The 18,423-nt window shown below is 57.9% G+C and overlaps 1 protein-coding gene across 10 annotated transcripts in view; it reads right to left on the bottom strand.

The window, feature by feature from the left end:
- ARSG (arylsulfatase G) overlaps positions 1 to 18,423 on the bottom strand; it is a 99,819-nt gene that overhangs the window by 8,088 nt on the left and 73,308 nt on the right. For 7 of the 10 annotated variants that reach the window (XM_043445556.1, XM_043445931.1, XM_043445859.1 and 4 more), the window contains 4 exons: positions 15,700 to 15,896; positions 14,664 to 14,744; positions 5,358 to 5,466; positions 353 to 473 (listed from right to left, as the gene is read on the bottom strand). In XM_043445556.1, coding sequence (XP_043301491.1) covers positions 353 to 473; positions 5,358 to 5,466; positions 14,664 to 14,744; positions 15,700 to 15,896 — 508 coding nt within the window. The remainder of the gene's footprint in view (positions 1 to 352; positions 474 to 5,357; positions 5,467 to 14,663; positions 14,745 to 15,699; positions 15,897 to 18,423) is intronic. The other 3 variants (XM_043446177.1, XM_043446013.1, XM_043446093.1) reach the window with 2 other exon arrangements.

Below are 18,423 nucleotides of genomic sequence, written 5' to 3'. Positions count from 1 at the left end.
AAAACTGTGCCTTCTGCCTATGTCATGTCAGAAAATTAAATGATGTTGAAAAAAAAAGAAAAAACCATTTGTTACAGGGAATAAGTACCCATGGATGCCCGCCCTAGGCCAAACTGCTACATAGAAATCTGGGTGATGAACTGGACCAACTCAGGAAGCAGAGCAGGGAGTGGAAAGAGGCTCCTCTCAAAGGAGGCCCCCTCCCCAGGGTCTGGCGCACTGGGCCTCCAGCGGCCACTGACGGGCATCTTCGGAGGATGGGCCTACCTGCACAGAAGCAGGCAGACCCTGATGGGGGGCAGCAGGCCAGCCTCCGGACGAGCCTGGGAGGACACGCGCCTCCTCCACTTACCCTGTGTCCCGTCTGCGCCCGGCCGAACAGCACCTGCGAGACGTCCAGACCGTCAAAGCGTCGGCCTCCGGGCAGGGGGGCCCCAGCCAGGGCCAGCACGGTGGGGAAGATGTCCAGCACGCTGCGGGAAGACCAGGCGGAGTCGGCCCCAGTGTCCCCAGACCCTCTCCTGGTCATCCTGGGGCATGACCCACCCGGACAGCCCCCAGCATGGGCCGTCTCTCTGCCCGGGTTCAGTCCCTGGGTCAGGAAGATCCCCTGGAGGAGGAAATGGCAACCCACTGCAGTGTTCTTGCGTGGAGAATCCCATGGACAGAGGAGCCTGGCTGCTGCAGCCCACGGGGTCGGAAAGAGTCAGACAGGACTGAGAGACAGCGACAGCAAGTGTAGCGTGCCGGGAGCTCTAGTCCATGCTCTGTGACGGCCGAGACGGGGAAAGGCTCTAAAGAGGGGCTCTGTGACAGAGGACGGGTCAATGGGCACGAGTCTGAGCACACTCCGGGAGTTGGTGATGGACAGGGGGGCCTGGCGTGCTGCGGTCCATGGGGCCGCAGAGTCGTACACGAGTGAGAGGCTCAACGGAACTGAACTGATGTGTGTGTATAACTTTTACTTTGCCCTACAGCAGAAATGAACACATTCGACTCCAACAAAAATTAATTTTTAAAAATAAATGAAAAGAGAACTAAGGGGCTCTACCTGTCACCGCCTGGGCCACCACCACCCGCCGAGCGGGAGCAGCGTGTGACCAGCATCTGCAGGGGAACACTCACTTCATTTCCCTCCCTGGGTCTCGCTTGTGTTTAGAATGCCGTCATGGGTGACACGTCCCGTCCCCTTTCATTCAGCCCGTTTATTCTTTTTACAAACTAGTCCATGTTTGGGGGCAGGAGGGGAGGTGCTCAGTCGTGTTGGACTCTTTCCGACCCCGTGGACTGTCGCCCACCAGGCTCCTCTGTCCATGGGATTTCCCAGGCAAGAATACTGGAGCGGGTTGCCATTTCCTCCTCCAGAAGATCTTCCTAACTCAGGAATGGAACCCACGTCTCTTGCATCTCCTGCACTGGCAGGCGGGTTCTTCACGGCGTGAGCCACCTGGGAAGCCCTGGTCCGCGCTGAGGGCAGGAGAAAAGGTAGCACCCCGCGCCGTGGAGGAGCGCCACGCTCACAGCCCCGCCACCCGAAGGCGGCCACGACGGCGGTGTTCCTACTCTGGTGTTCTCTGAAGTCACGTGCTACCATTTGCCTCTACCCCAGGGCACATCTCTCTCCTGCATTCTGGTCAGAAAAAAAAGTTCCAGCAGGAACAGAGCTGCGAATCTGAAGGCCAGGCCTACCAAGAGTCGGTGGGACTCAATGGAGACCCAAGATCTGGCCCCGTGAGGCTGGACATCCCTGGGAGGGGGTGCCCACCCGAGGCTGGGCTCTGGCTTCCCCAGCCCAGGGTCTGGAGGGGAGCCTCACTCCCCAGGAAGGGGTCTCAGAAGGGACCCAGCAGGCCATCCACTCCCCTCCTCAGGCCCAGGGCCCCGCCCACAGCAGAGCCTCCCCCTTGACTCAGAACAGGGGTCTCTGCTCTCCCTTTGGCCTCCACAGTCCACGGGGCCAGGAGCTTATCTCCTGCGATGCTCCTTCCAGGAGCTGGCACCCCACACACGTGCAGAGGCAGGAAGGGCAGCAAGCCCTCGTGGACCACGGAGCAGTCCAGAAACAGGTCCAGAGTCGGGGGTGGGGGGAGGGGAGGGAGGGGTGGGGGGAGGGGTGGGGGGAGGAGGCAGAGGGCACCCCAAACACGCATGCAGAGACAGGAAGGGCAGCAAGCCCTCGTGGAGTACGGAGCAGTCCAGAAGCCGGTCCAGAGTTGGGGGGGTGGGGGGAAGGAGGGGATGCGGGAGGAGGCTGCTTCCTAGAAGTGAGGACATGACCTCGGGGCAGGTGTGATCTGCAGGCAGGAAGTGAGAAGTAGGGGGCTCTGGTGGGTCGGTTTGGGTGCAGAGGCCTGAACTCTGGGTCTGGAGTGAGGCAGGGGCTGGCAGAACCCCCTCTGAACTGTGAAGAAGCGGGAACCAGCCCAGGGCGTGGGGAGTACGCTCTTCAGCCTCTCTCAGTTGCCATCCTTCCCGCATGGGATTCGCTCGAGTTACCCCTGGGGGAATCTAAGTGCCCCCTTTCTTGGCCCGGGTCCCGTGGGGGAGGCTGGAGGGCTGCAGCTCCCCCAGCACCCCCAGGTAGCCCCAGGAGACCAGCAGTTCCGTCAGCACCTTCCAGGGAGCAGAGCGCGCCCAGAGCATCAGGAAAACCCGACACCAAAGCCCGCACATCCGGGACCGAAGAGTGCAGCCCGGAGCGGGGTCGTCAGGACCACCCGTCCCCCCAGAGCCTGCTGCCAGACACAGCAACAGGGATGAGGTCTTGAAAGGGGAGGCATGGCTGGGCCTTGCCGGGAAGGGTGGCGCCTAGCCCACGGGACCCCCTCAAGGGCACTGCCTGCTTGTAGCTCCTTCCGGACCCTCTGCCTCGAGACAGCCACACCCCCTGCACGCAGCGGCCTGCCTTTCTGATCTGGGAGAGAGCCGTGCACCCCTCGCCAGGGGGACTATCCACTTTCCTGGCAAAACAGACCCTTAGCTGTTTTTCACATGAGGTTATTTCACGTCCTTCCTGCCCTGATCGTCACTGTGGACTTGGCCCAGAAGCCCCCACGAGAGTGGTCCTCGGTTCTAGACAGAGATGGGGCTCCCAGCTCAGGTGCGAGCAGACCCACCCCTTTCTGCACATAACCCAGGGCATCGCACGACAGTGCTGACTCAACCAGCACGAGTCTCCTCCCAGGGGGCTCATGGCGCTGCCAGGGGACGTTCCGGTCGTCACAGCTGGGGCTGGGGGAGCCGTTGGCATCTAGAGACCAGGGATTCTAGCAAACATCCTCAAACGCCTGGGACACCCTCCACTATAGAGAATGGTCCGGCCCAAAACGTCAGCAGCGCCAAGGTCGAGAAACCCCGCTTCAGGGCTTTAGGGTCAGACCACAGGGCCCTTCCGGCGTGTGCTGCTAAGCTCTGCCCTCCCGAAGGGACATCGGCTCCAAAACAGCAGGAGCTTTCGGCCTGATGCTGCTACTGCTGCTGCTAAGTCACGTCAGTCGTGTCCGACTCTGTGCGACCCCACAGATGGCAGCCCCCCAGGCCCCTCTGTCCCAGGGATTCTCCAGGCAAGAACACTGGAGTGGGCTGCCATTTCCTTCTCCATCGGTCCGAAGAGCCTGTTCCAACATCCGGTCCCTGGAGCCATGCCTGATCCATACTGGACACGACGATCCATCCTCATTGAAGAATTTTACGATTTGCTTTTGGGCGTGGGGGATCCTAGCTCCCCGACCAGGGATCGAACCTGCACCGCCTGCATTGGAAGGCGAAGGCTTAGCCACTGGACTGCCAGGGAGGTCCCCAAGATGGGCTTCCTTGGGACACTCACCAGCGAGCCCCTCAGTCAGCTCTCACCTCTGAAGCCTGAAATAATCAGCTCACGGATGCCGCTGCATCATGGTGCTGTGACCGATGGACGGCGCAGACGCCATTCTCAACTGACAACAGCATGCTTGGCTCATGACGTCACCCGCGAGGTAGCCGAGTTCCTTGCACACGTGAACCCCTGGCCTGACTGCAGCGAGTCAGGCCCAGAAAAAGCAGCCCGCCTGGCCCACTTCCCAGCCAGCCTGACGTCACAAACTCCAGCCCGAGTTGTTGTTCACACCTGCTGGTCATCCCCCTCCCCAACGGTACTGGGCTGACCGGGGGCTCCTGGGGGCCCAGAGGCTTCGAGGGACAGTGCCTGGCCACCCGCTGCTCTGGCATCACAGCTGGTTACCCGTCTGTCCCCTCAGCTTCAGTCCCCCCACGCCATCCCTCCCCTCAGGACGCTGGAGGACTCCAGTGAGACGTGCCCTCCTCCTCTGGGCTGTGTTCTCTAGCCCAGGACCCAACTGGCTGATGGCGAAGGAACTTTGGAACTAGAAAATTAGTCTTTAACCAGAACAAAGCCTCTGAGCATGTGAGCAAGCACCTGGGCGCCCCTGCCCAGGGGTATGGGGCAGACCACGAGGAGGACGCCCCCCCAGTTAGGAGTCAGGGCCACGTGGTGTTGCTTTCAGGACGTTCACCATGGCCGAGCCCTGTGCCCAGGACGTGGCCTCTGGGTCAGCCTCGATAAGGAGATCAGCGTGATCTGAGATGTGATCACGTTGACAGTTGTCCTGTGAAGAAAGCAGGTGCTTCTTTGTAGAAGCTTCTTAGGCAGAGGCAGGAAGAAGGTCCTCAGCCAAGGATTCAGCCTTTCCTCCCCAGCCAGAGGGACCCTCCTTCCCTCTCTCCTCTCCAGGGCACGTGAACACCTAGACCCCTCTCTCAGGGCCATCTGTTCCGAGTGACCCCACCTCGGACACCTGCCCTACCCCGAGGGGGGAATCATTCGTGTTCGGTGATCTGTTCTCCCCCGCTCCCCGCCGCCAGCTGGCGTGCGTGCGTGCTAAGTCACTTCACTTCAGTTGTGTCCAACCCTTAGCCTGCCAGGCTCCTCTGTCCATGGGATTCTCCAGGCAAGAATGCTGGAGTGGGTTGCCATGCCCTTCTCCTGACCCAGGGTTGGAACCCAGGCCTCCTGCATTGCAGGCAGATTCCTTCTCATCTGAGCCACCGGGGAAGCTTGGCCCAAGCTGAAAGTGGTGATGACGCTCCTGCAGATACCATTGCGACCAGTGTTGACGGCCCTGCAGCCCACCCGGCGCCCTCTTCCCAGAGACGGGCTCCCCAGAGGAGGGCTTGCAGAGCCCCCCGTGCTCCTGCCTTAAGGAGCTCACAGGCTGGCCTGCAGGCAGCTCCGCACGGCTGCAGTCTGAGGCTGGGAAGGCCCTGTGGACGCCTGCCCAGAGTCGGCGAGGGGGAGGTCTCCAGTCACCCGAGCACACGCCTTCTCCTTGCATCTCAAGGAGACTGCGGGGGGGTCGTACCTCAGCAGAGCTGCGCTGGTGACGTTGACGGGGACCCTGCCGGGCCAGTAAGCCAGGGCCGGGACGCGGTGCCCTCCTTCCCAAGTGGTCTGCTTGGAGGGACTTCCTCCTGCAAGACAAGGAGGCAGTCGGTTCTCTGGGAGGAGCAGTCCTTCCTGTCAGGGATGCTCTGAGAGCTCCCAGTAATTCCAGCAAAGGCCCAACTTCCCTTGGAAATCAGCCATTTTTATTCACCTAGTTAATCCCTTTCAATGTGTGTGTGTATGTTCAGTCGCTTAGTCGCGTCCGACTCTTGCAACCCCATGGACGTTAGCCTGCCAAGCTACTCGGTCCACGGGATTCTCCAGGCAAGGACACTGGAGTGGGTTGCCATTTCCTTCTCCAGGGGGACCTTCCCGACCCAGGGATCGAACCCACTGTCTCCTGCACTGGCAGGCGGATCCTTTACTCACTGAGCTACCTGGAAAGTCCAATCTCCTTCAACACGTGCTTTTATTTTACTGGATAAAGGTGTAAATTGCTGCCTCTGTTCCTCGTTATGGAGTCACGTCCCCTAATCCCCTCACTCCACTGATGACCGTCAGCTTGTCTGGCTTCTTCACTGACTGGCTTCCTGAGGACCTGCACACCGTGACCCGGCAAACAGCCTGCGCACTCAGCATAGTAGGCCTTTAACAAACACCTGTCAAATAAACGGATGAATGAACGTGTCTTCCTACAGGTCATGTTGAGGATGGGAAATAAAATCATTTGACTAAAGGCAGAAATTCCCCCAAGCTATTTGACCTGGCATAGATTCTGTTGTATTTTCCCTTTGCCTCACTTCCCCCCCCTCCCCGCCGCTTTTGTCTGCCTTTATTTTTGAATGAATGAGTTGTTCCGATGTTGTGGAGACAGCATTCATAATAGCTCCGACCTCTTACCTCTCTTGGGGAGGTAAGAACAATCTATGTGCAATCTACGAATTTCCACTGGGTAATTAAGGGAATTCTTTATGTAACTACCAAGTCAAAAGTGACCAGCAGTGTAACGGTGACCAGCGGGCTGGAAGGGATGAGGTCATGCCTTATGGAAACATCCTGAATACACGTCGCGTTGAATTAACCATGACCATCCCCACCACTCCCACACACGCCCCGACTTCAGCCCAGCTGAGCCAGGAATTCCACACAGTTAGCGTGTCAGAGGCCTTCCAAGGCGAGGCTGTGTGTGCCTCACACAGGCCGCGGTCATGCAACGGCCTTATGTTTGGCTGGCGTGAACAGGGAGGGGGGAGAGGACCAGGCTGCCGGCATTCTGCAGCGCCCACCCCGCAGCGAAGGCAACCTTTGAAGTCCCTGGCCCAGCTCGCAACACCGGAAATGCCCAGCATTCTTGGAATTTTCTCATAACCAGTTCTGGAGTCCCCCCAAGTGTTGAAGTAAGAAATAAAACACCCACCAACTCGCGTCCGTGTGGACGGTTCCTGTGTAGGGGTGTGGGGCTCTCGGAACCAAGTGGGCCTGGTGGGAAACTCTGTGGCCTGGCCCGGGATGTCTCGAGCACCTGGTCGCCATCCAGAGTCCTGCTGCCCAGAAGGACCCAGAGCCCCCTCCCGTTATTCACGCACATGGAGCAGAGAATCCGGCGCTGCTGGGGCATAAATCACACTCCCACGTGGCTGCAGAATGCATGACTTATGCCTCTGCTCCGGGCCAAGAGCAGGGTGGGAGCATCGCACGTGCAGGAGCCCTGCACATATTCACCCCCCACCCACAAGGGGCGTTTCCAGGGACGCTTGGGGAATAGGTGGGTGAGAACATGGAGTCCATTTATTTGCAAGTCCATGGAACACAGTATCCCGATGAACTTGCTTAGCCCCAGATGCTAAGGAAAAGTGAAGGCTTCGAGTCCAAGAAACCAGTCAGTGATTCTGCGGGTCAACCAGAAAGCCCAAGCTGGGGGTGTGTACGGTGATGGGACTGTGGGCACCAGAGTCAGCACTAGAGTTGCATCTCTGCCTCCAAGATGTTTCCAGAGGGTACACTGGCCCCTGGGCTTCGCAGGAAGCACTAGTGATAAAGAACCCTCCTGCCAATGCAAGAGATGCAAGAGACATGGTTTCTCTTCCTGGGTCGGGAAGATCCCTGGGAGGAGGGCATGGTGACCGTCTCCAGTATTCTTGCCTGGAGAATCCCATGGACTGAGGAGCCTGGCTACCGTGCATGGGGCAGCAAAGACTCAGACTCGACAGCACACACACACAGGCCTGTAATCAGTAAATCTGCTAACTGGTCCTCGCCACTAGGGGTTCTGCTCATTTGCCATAATCTTCTGTATTGTTCTTTTTCAGAGAAAAATATGTCAATGTGTTTGCCTTATTTCAGCAAAGAGTTGAAAGCTGGAGAGGTGAGGAGGGATTTGGCCAGTTATGAAACATGTACAGGTCAACAGAGGGGACAGCCATCTGCAAGGATTAGGGATCGGTACAAAGAGAGGAGAAGGCTGGCTGAGAGAAGCCTTTTGGTGTGGACACTTGCAGGGGTGTGGGGGCAACGCCCCATGTATGTTTCGAAGACTGACCAGCTGACTCCTGTCTGTGCCCTGGCTTCTGGCTTTACCAGAAAGACACATTGATATATTCCAGCCATGCCCACAAGCCTTGTACTTGAAAGGAATTTATCTCAAGAGCCCAGAGTGCGGGTAAGCAATTATAAATATATATATGTATTTATATACATACACACACCCCACATCTTCTCGCTCCAAATTCCAGTATCCAGTATCTCGTCAGCGTTGCTAGGGTGGACCGACTTTGAAAGGCCCGGCTGGCACTGCTGGTGGTCCCCCGGGGCTGATGCCTGACAGCCGAGCATCTGATGATCAGAAACACCTGCCGCTGTGTGCTGGGCTTTATCCGCACCAGCAAGTACGGAAACCCACAGTAGCCGGCCCCGGCCCCCTGACACCCTTCAGCGACACCTGCTCCTGCTAACGGGCCCTCAGCTTGCGTTTAACACGGGAGCAGTGGCACCAGTGCTAGAGGGGTCACCTGCCGATGCAGGAGACGTAAGAGATGTGGGTTCGGTCCCCGGGTCGGGAAGATGCCCTGGGGGCGGGCCTGGCAACCCACTCCAGTGTCCTTGCCTGGAGAATCCCATGGACAGAGGAGCCTGGAGGGCCATAGTCCATGGGGTCACAGAGCTGGAGATGACTGAAGTGACTTAGCAGACACACACTAGTGACAATAATTTCTCCAGTTAACTGAGCCTCTCCCAAGCACCGAGTTAAGTGCACCCCTGAGCTCTCCCGTAATCCTTAGGGCAGCTTTGTGAGCTGAGAGCACTGCTAGTCTTCATTTTTCAGGTGCAGAAGTTGAAGCTCAGAGAGGTTAAGTCATTTGCCCAAAGTCACACAGCGAGGAGACAGTCAAGTCAGGATTTGAGTCCAAGGCCGACTACATGGCCGGCACCCAGTCATTAAGAACTTCTAGGACCTTCCGGGACTGTGATTCCCATCCCCGTATGCAGACTCGAGTCACTAGGGGAGCTTTGAAGAAATACTCATACAAAGGTCCATTTCCCAAAAACTGTGAGTTAATTGACCTGAGCTGGGGTCCAGACACCAGGAAAGGTCTGTAAAGCTCTCCTGGTGAGTTCACGTAGAGCGCGCCAGTTCCAGGGCAGTAAGAGAGGGGACATGATACATCTCCAAACTAAACATAGCGTGTGTCTCTAATGACAGGTTTTACGTGGCCTGCGCCTTTTCGCCCCGGAGAACAAAGGTGACCTACGTTACAGTGAGTAAGAGCAACAGTTGAGTCCAGCCCGTAAAGTAGCATGTGCAGTTTTTAATTTCAAAAGCTCTTTGTTCGTGGACAGCAACCTTCATCCTTGGACCAGTCGCAGTGGCGTATCCAAAGCCGTCGAATTTGGCTTTCTGCTGAGAGACCACGTTCGACGGCCAGGAGAATGCATTTCAATGCACTTGTGGTTAGTTATGACTCTAATTAAGGCCGAACCTCTTAGTTAAAGCAATAAATATTTAGCCTCAGCAACCAAAACATAAACAGAAGCATGATTCATGAGTGGCTTACTTCCTCCTCCCTGGCTGTGCAAGCAGAGACCATTCCGTGATGCGTGGAGGAAGCACCACCTCGGTCTGCTTTCAGACACTCAGGCGCGTCCCAGCAAGGGGCCCTCCCAACGCCACGGCCCCCTGAGTCAGAAGGGCAGGGCTGCTCACACAGAGGCTGGCAAGCCTCTCAGCACAAGGAGCCACAAAGGACCCCTGGAGATGCTGGTTTTGTAAGTCTCGGGCGGGGCTGTCATTCCAGGCCTCTCTGACAGCAGTCTCTGGGGACCAGAGGCTGAGAAAAAGCAGTAAGGTTAACGGGAGAAGGCCTTCTCCTTGGGAGACCTCGGGGGGTACGTGGGATCTGAGTTCCCCCACCAGGGATCTCCCACGGCCCCTGCATCGGAAGTGCAGAGTCTTAACCGCTGGCCCACCAGGGATGTCCAGGCAGAAATCTTAACGTCCCTCTGTCTCCTCCTCCTCAGTCATGAAGGGGGAAAGTGGCTGTACTGGTCTCATGGGACGCTGGAAAGCTGACGTCAGACAATGTATATAAAGTTCTGAGCAAGGCCCTCGGGCACCGTGCCTGCCACGGGAGTGCCCAACAAACGCCAGCCAGAAAAAAAGCCAAACAAAACAAAGGCACGGCAAAATCCCCTACAGACAGAAACCGGCAGAAGCTGCGTCCTGGCAGCCCGGGCACTGAGTTCAGGCCTCTGACAACGTGCTTTGGTGCGAAGCAGACTTTGCTTTTAAACTGAATCTGAATGTCGTTAGACAGGAGCCCTCTGTCCCACTGACCGAATCCCTAGTCCTGTTCACAACGGGCGAAAACAAGCATGTGTTCATTTAAACTACCTGTGTGGCCCCTCGAGCCATTCATATGAGTGTCTCAGGGCAGAAGAACACGCCTGTTCTGAGGAGCCCACATTCTATAAACTTCTAAAGAAGCAGGCTTCGTTTCTAAATATAAATACGTGCCTTTGCCAAGGATGCCCGGAGCTCACACACTAGTTTTCTAGAAACACACGGCAGCCAGGCCTCTGGTGGGGCCAAGGACTCCAGCTGGCCCGGGGTGGCCGTGAGCAGGCTGGGGGCATTCTGAGCCTGGTGGCCACTGGTCCCATCAGCAGACCCTGCTCCCAGCAGGGCCGGCTGCCAGCATCCTCCCCACCCCGCACCCCCTCTCCACACCCCCGTACTCCCTCGGACCCTTGTCCACCCCCCGCACCCCCTCTGACCCCTGTCTGCCCCCCTCTGACCTGTCTGTCCCACGCACCCCCTCTGATCCCTGTCCAGCCCCACATCCCCTCTGACCCCTGTCCGCCCCCCTCTGACCCCTGTCCACCCCCCTCTGACCCCTGTCCGCCCCCCACATCCCCTCTGACCCCTGTCCGCCCCCCTCTGACCCCTGTCCGCCCCCCCGCCCCCCCACGGGACAGACAGCCCGGGCGGCAGAGCCGGCTTCCCAGTGGGAAAGGTTATGTAAGCACCTGATAGCATCGTGTTACAACCAAGGTCTCCCAGAAGGCGAGGATGCCAAATTCAACAGCATGTTTCCTCATCACCAGGGGGAGGAAGGAACAGCTCTGCTCTTCAAATAAAACAAGGAAAGATTTTCCAGACAGAGAAGCCGTCCGTTAGGGGACAAACAAGGTGCTAGTTCTGTCCCGAAGAGGAAATAGGTCTGGAGCGGGGAGGGAGGGCCGCTGCTGCGACGCCGGGTGGGGGGGTTCGGGCTCAGCAGCGGCCCGGGCCCCGGGCCCCTCCGCTTGGGGGAGGCCAGGGCACTCTGAGGTGCCCCCTGCCCCCGGCTCAGCCTCTCACCCCCGCAGGGAGCCGGCCAAGCCCCGCGCAGCATCCTCGCCCAGCACGGGACGAAACACCGCTCCAGGAGACACTGCCTCATCCCATCAGCTGAGCACCGCCCGGGCCAGGAGAGGAAGGGAGGAAGAGGAGGGGGCGCCAGCGCGTGGCCTGCCGTCCTGGGCTGGAGGCGGGGGAGCGGGCGGAGCTCCGGGTACTGTTTGTCCCGCTCCGTTGTGAAAACATGGACCGTCTTCTCGGTTTCATTGACCCTCGGGACGGGCCCGCTCCCAGCAGGACACACAGGCCCCCGCTGACCAGGCACCTGCCTGAAGATGGGCCAGTGGCCCAGCAGGACCCCGGCCACACCCCCTCCACCTGGGCCCTGCCTGGCCCCCCGGAGCCCCCCGTAGCGTCCAGGGCAGAGGGGAGGGAGACAGCTGCGGCCAAGGTGGTGGGGAGCCGATGCGGAGGTCGAGGTCGGGGCAGAGCTCAGCCCGCGGCCAGGGGCACCTGTGTGACCCCCCAAGAAAAGCAGAGGCGCCCGGCCCCACCGCATGCTCAAGCGCTGCGTCCCACGGAGACGCAGCCAGACCGGGCAAGGCCATGCCGCCCCCTCCCAAGGCTGTTATCTCGACACGAAGGAGCCTCGGGGCAGAGTTTCCTGCCGCCCTGCGAGGTGGGTCTCCACCGCTTGCAGAGGGGGACCCTGGGCTGGAAGGGGCCAGGCCTTTGGGCACCAGATGCTCAGCTGAGTCGGACCCCGGCTCCCGGAGGCCCCTCTCCACCTTACCACTCTGCCGCCCACAGATTCAGAAACACTCAGACAGTCACAAGGCCAACCGGAGTCTCCTGGACAACCACGGTGGGCAAAGAAGACAGACAGGGTGTTCCAGGCATTGGGGCAGTCGGTCAGGGATGACGAGCACGTGGGTGGGGGTGAGCCGGGTGCTGGGCAGACCCTGCAGTCCCCTCGATCGGCGGCCCCGGGGAAGCCCCTGCCCTGCTCAGCCTGAGGGCCCCTCACTGGGCCACCAAGGTGGGGGTGGGGTGGGGAACGGCTGAGCCTCCGAGCCGGCACTGTTTGAACACGACCCCTATTCATCAGCTGACTCGGTAGAAATGAGGTTCGTGCTGGCCCCAGCCCTGGCTGCACCCCCTATCTCAGCCTTCACAGCTCAACCCCGTGCCTGGGGAAGCGGGCGAGAGGCGGTGAGTGCTCACAGTGTGTGTGTGGAGGGGTTTCTTTGGGGTGATGAAACTTTGGGGGACTCAGCAGAGGTGAGAGAACGCGTTTAAGGCAAACACAAAAAGCTCTGACTTCCACACCAGGAGATGATGACCACAGTAAGTTCAGTGACCGCTCGCCACCTCATATAGATACGAGATCATAGAAAAAGCCTTCTTCTCCCTTGTGAAGAATTTGATATACATAGCACGTGGCCTCATGTATATACCCACAGACACCACATCTTCCCCATCCATTCATGGACGGACGGACACTCCCTGGGGCTCAGTGGTCAAGAACGCACCAGCAAATGCAGGAGACGCGGGTTTGATTCCTGGGTGGGGAGGATCCCCTGGAGGAGGGCATGGCAGCCCACTCCAGTGTTCTGGCCTGGAGACTCCCATGGACAGAGGGGCCTGGCGGGCTGCAGCCCAGGGGGTCACAGAGAGTCCACACGACGGAAGGGGCTTAGCGCTCACAGTTCGTTCTAATGATGATTCAGAGTCCCTTCTGCACTGCGCCGGACTCACGTGTCTCTTCTCTTTCCACTTATAAGTTCCTCCTCTCTCTTCCTTACAACATATTTGCAAGTCAGGTTCACTAGTTTAAAACTGCCTCCTGAGAGACAAGATGAGACAGGTCCTCAGATAGGAGGTCAGAGGTCACCTTCTTAGGGAACAGAAAGATCCCCAGAGAGGGACCGCTTCCTGACAGTCGCGTCCCCTCAACCTCGGCCTCCATGCCGTCAGGATTTTCACCCTGGAGAGTGAAGTGATCGCAGGCCCCTCTGGCGGAGGACGGCACCTGGCCCGAGGGCACATCAGTGCAGAGAAGAGGGGCTGCCCCAGGGAGCGCAGAAATCCACGCCCGGCCGGCGCTGGATTTCTCTGGGTGAAGGCTGCAGATTAGAGAATCTGCCTGCCAGTGCAGGAGACGCGGGTTCGATCCTGGTCTGGGAAGACCCCACAGGCCTTGGCGCAGCTCAGCCCGTGCGCTCCAACCCCCCAGCCCACCTGGATCCCCCCTTGGAGCTCACGCTCTGCAACGACAGAAGCCGCTCGTGGAAGGTCCCACGCTGCAGCGAGAGAAAAGCCTGCTCAGCAATGGAGACCCATCCCAGACAAAGATAAATACACACATAAAATTACTTTGTAAAAAACCTTCCTCCTCCACCCAGAGGTAACCACTGCCTCACGCTTTGTTGCCTCTGTCAGGACTTTTCTGAGACTACATGTACTTGGTATTGGACAGTAAGATCATACTGTACTTATGGTTTTGTGACCTGCGTTATTCACTGGAAAGTATTTAATGTCACTGTTTCCAGGTGAGTCATAGGCACCGTTTTCAGTGGTTCCCTCGTGTTTCTTTAGACGCATGTGCCATGACTTCCCGGAGCACTTCTGTCTCGCTGGACACTTGGGTTATGTGTGTGTGTGTGTGTGTTTAAATCTGCAGCAATGAGCATTCTCTTACATACATTGTTGAGCACTTGGCTAACTATCTCTTGAAAACAAACTCTTAAAGGAGGAATCAAAGCACCATCCGTCATGCATATTGTTTAAGACTTTCAACCCTACTGTCAAACTGTCCCCCGCAGGACTGCCTTTCAGAGGGTGAGGTCCCTGTGGGGAGACCATCCCAGAGCAGATGGGCGCTGAGCTGAGGGTGAAGGATGTTTAAATAAAGAGAGGCAGTGTGGATCAGCAACCTCGACGTGGTAGCAGGCCTGGTTCCGTCCTCCCCAGTGTGTGACTCCAGGCGAGTTTCTTAGCCTCTCTGAGCCTCTTTCTTCAGCTGTAAATGGAGTTATTACTACCTGCCTCTCATGAAGGTTTAGAGACGACACATGCGGAAGCCTGGCATAATTGTGCCTAACCATTTCTTAGTGAAGTAATGGCTGGGTGGATGAAGGGATGACTGTAAAAAAGGAAAGAAAAGAAAGGAAGGGGGAAGAGCACGGACGTCAGGACGAACGCAAAGGCAAGCGTGTTTGCTGGACGGCCCTCAGCCTGGCCTCTGGGGGCAGGGCTGACGCCCTGGAGGAAAGGAAAGGATGCCCGAAAGCACACCAAGTTTCTCCGTCCCAAACTGTTTCTTTTCTGGGAGCTGGTGCCTGTGAGTAATCTGTTCCTGTGTCACAAAGATGCCCCAAGGCTGGGAGATAAATCGGTCCTCCCAGAGGTCATGTCTCCTGTCCCCACCCCCGGCGGAGACCTTACCTCGACGAGCCTGCCACAATCCAGTGAAGGGCCCCACACTCCCGGCCAGCTCACACTTCTGAGCCCACGGGCCATTGTCCCCTAGAAACCAGGAAAGGCAGCACAGAGTCAGTGGGCTGCGGGACACCGCCAGCCGTGGCCCCACACCCCCGTCCTCGCCGCGAGTGGAGACAAGGACTTGTGAAAACAAGTGTGACCGCAACCCTTGGAGGACCACCTTTCAGGGCGAGGGCGTCTGCCTCCCACAGGCCTGCAGAGACGTGGGTTGTCCCTGCCCTGAGCTCACTCCACGCGGGAGCTCTGGCCTCTGGTTGTGGACTCGGCAGTCCCGTTACCAGTGCCTTCAGCTCAGCAACTGTTCGCTTTTTCTTTTGTGGCCACACAGCCTGTGGGGCCTTAGTCCCCTGACCAGGGATCGAACCTGCGCCCCTACATTGGGAGCGTGGAGTCCTAACCACTGGGCCACCAGGGAGGTCCCCAGCAACTCCTTCCTGAGCAGCTGTGACGAGCCAGTGCCTCCCACACATCACTGCCTGACCCTCCAACCTGCGGTGGAAGAGGCTCGACTCTGCCAAGGAGGAAAGAGGGGCTCAGAGGGGCTAAAGGAGCTTTCCCAACGCAGAGGTTCAAACACCAGTGTCCACAGCCCTCGCTCCAGACAGCGACCCCTGACCCACGGTTCCTGGGTGGGGTGGGGGCGGTGGAGCGGGGTTCCAAGGACTGCCCGGGGCGACACAGGCTCACGGCGTCAGTCACGCGTTGACAATTAGGAGCAGTACCCGGGTGACCCTGGCCAGCACCCGAGGGGCCGCAGGGGAACCGAGCTCTCTGTGCAAGCCTGTCCAGGGGTGCGGCCTCGGGGACCCCCCAGACAGGTGCTCAGCACACAGGCCCCTGAGCACCAGCGGGGCCCCAAGTTCAGGGCAAGCCCCCTGCCTCAATGCAGAGGCTCACAGGCTGAGACGCCGCTCCTCTGGGGGTGCGTGCAGGGTTACCCATTAGCCCCGAGGGAGGCTGGCTGCGGTTTTCTGTTCACCTGTAAACCAGAGGAACGTGTTGTTTTTCCCTGTGAGGTCAACTGTGTCCTTGATCCGGCCCACGAGGCGGTCCATCTCCCGCAGACCCGCGCTGTACGGCCTTAGACTCCCGGGTCCTGCTGACGGCGGCGTCCCGGCCAGGGGCACGTGCATGTGTGCCAGGCCCACGTACAGCAGGAAGGGTCTCCCGCTGGCGCTGAAACGAGAGAGCCGGGCGGTGACCCCTCAGAAGGGCCCCGGGGCCCAGCGGAGACCCCGGGACCCCTGCGGCCCAGGGAGCACACATCTGTCTACAACCTACAAAGACAACGTGGAACTGACCTGGTTAGCGGGTTAAAGTCTGCGAGTCACTGTCATCATCGTAACTGCCCTTTAACACTTACTGCAAAACTGACTCACCATGTCTGAATTCACCCTCGTGAGAACGCCCAAGTTCCCTTCTCCAGATGAAGCGTCAGGGGCTCGGGGAGACTGAGAGACGGACCCGAGTTTGTAAGCGACCGCATCCGGGTCCAGACTCAGACCTGGCTGGGAGCAATGTGCCAGCCCTGAGCTGCTCATGTTAATGCCCAATGCACACATGCTTTTAGGATTTATCTGCTCTGTCAGAACATCCAGGCCGCCGTGTCCATCCCCAGCCTCGGGCCTTTCTCGGGGATGAATGGATGAGTCAAGGTGGCCACGGGGAATTCCAAGGACACAGCCAGGAACGTCCTGCTGGCGTCCGGCCGCCCCTCTGCTGCTCCTGCAGGGTCCTCGGGGACTCTGCTTCCTGCCTGCCTCCACCTGCATCCCCGCGGCGGGCAGGGTCAAGGCAGCCTGAGGGAGCCTGTGGAGGGGCGGGCTTGCACAGGACACAGTGGGGGGTGGGGAGACCTCAGGCAGTTCTCAGAGTGACAGAAGCGTGGCTATCTGGCCACCAGTTGGACCATGAAGAAGGCTGAGCACCGAGGAGTTGATGCTTTTGAGCTGTGGTGTTGGAAAAGACTCTTGAGAGTCCCTGGGACTGCAAGGAGACCCAACCAGTCCATCCTAAAGGAAATCAGTCCAAATATTCATTGGAAGGACTCATGCTGAAGCTGAAGCTCCAATACTTTGGCCTCCTGGTGTGAAGAACTGACTCCTTAGAAAAGACCCTGATGCTGAGAAAGATTGAAGGTGGGAGGAGAAGGGGATGACAGAGGATGAGATGGTTGGATGGCATCACCGACTCAATGGACATGAGTTTGAGTAAACTCTGGGAGTTGGTGATGGATAGGGAGGCCTGGCGTGCTGCAGTCCATGGGGTCGCAAAGAGTCGGACGGACTGAGCGACTGAACTGAACTGAACCTGGCACTTAACTTTCAAACCGGCCTGAGCTTTCCCGGCTCACCTCAGTTCACACCCCCCCCCCACCACGTCACGTTCTCTGAGTCCCCCCAGGCTCAGCTCTGCCTCAAACCTGGAGACCCCCTGCATCCCAACTCCTGGGGTCCCCCGATTGGGGCTGGGTGGACTCAGCTCTCTCTGAAGGACAGACGTCCTGGATGGCGACCTCCTCGTCCCCATTTTAATCAACAATTTCTTTTTTATACTATGTATAAAACAGATGACTTCCCAGGTGGTGCTAGTGGTAAAGAACCCACCTGCTGATGCAGGAGACGTAAGAGACGGGGGTTCTATCCCTGGGGCGGGAAGGGCCCCCGGAGAAAGAAGTGGCAGCCCACTCCAGTATTCTTGCCTGGAGAACCCCATGGACAGAGGAGCCTGGCTGCTACAGTCCATGGGGTCGCAAAGAGTAGGACACAATTGAGTGATTAACAAGAGATAAATACTTAAAAAAAAAAAAAAAAGACAACTAAGGAGAACCTCCTGTGTAGCCCAGGGAACTCTACTTGACATTCTGTGGTGACCTACGTGGGAAGGGAATCCAAAAAGGAGAGGATATCTGTAGAGGTGCAGCTGACTCACTTTGCTGTACAGAAGAAAGCGATACAATATTGTAAAGCAATTATGCTCCAAAAAAATTAAATTAAAAAAAATCAACAATTTCCTTGCTACCCTTCTATAGTTTCACTGTCCCATGCCGTAGCCACACCATGTGTGGCTATTTCCATTCATGAAAATGAAATAAAAGAATGCAGTGTCTCACATGCAAGGGATGAGCCTCGTAGACATCATGCTATATGGAACGAGCCATCGCCAAAGGACAAGCATGGTCAGACTCCACTTACAGGAGGGCCCCGGCGCAGTCAGCTTCAGACAGACAGGAAGTAGAATGGTGGTTGTCGGGGGCTGTGGGGAAGGGAAGACAGGGAGCTGGTGTTTCATGGGGACAGGGTTTCAGTCTGGGAAGACGAAAAGTTTCGAGAGGTGTATGGATGACCCTGGGCCATCCACTTAACCTCAGTCGTCAGCGCAGTGGGGACTGCCAAGCCTCCCTGGCAGAGCTGTGACTATTAACTGCCCAGAGTAAGCACTGAATAAACGGCAGCCTTTAAGGTCCCCCAGAGAAGGAAATGGCAACCCACTCCAGTATTCTTGCCCGGAGAATCCTATGGACAGAGGAGCCTGGCGGGCTACAGCCCTTGGGTTACAGCCCAAAAGAGTTAGACGTGACTTAGCGTCTGAACAACAAAGAACATCACTTACATGGGGAATATAAAATATGACACAAATGAACTTATCTAAGGAACAGAAACAGATTCACAGAGAACAGACGTGCTGTTGCCCAGGCTGGTGG

The sequence above is a fragment of the Cervus canadensis genome, chromosome 1 (genome assembly GCF_019320065.1).
Source record: "Cervus canadensis isolate Bull #8, Minnesota chromosome 1, ASM1932006v1, whole genome shotgun sequence".
Lineage (NCBI taxonomy): Eukaryota > Metazoa > Chordata > Mammalia > Artiodactyla > Cervidae > Cervus > Cervus canadensis.
This window is presented reverse-complemented; position numbering and strand designations above follow the sequence as displayed.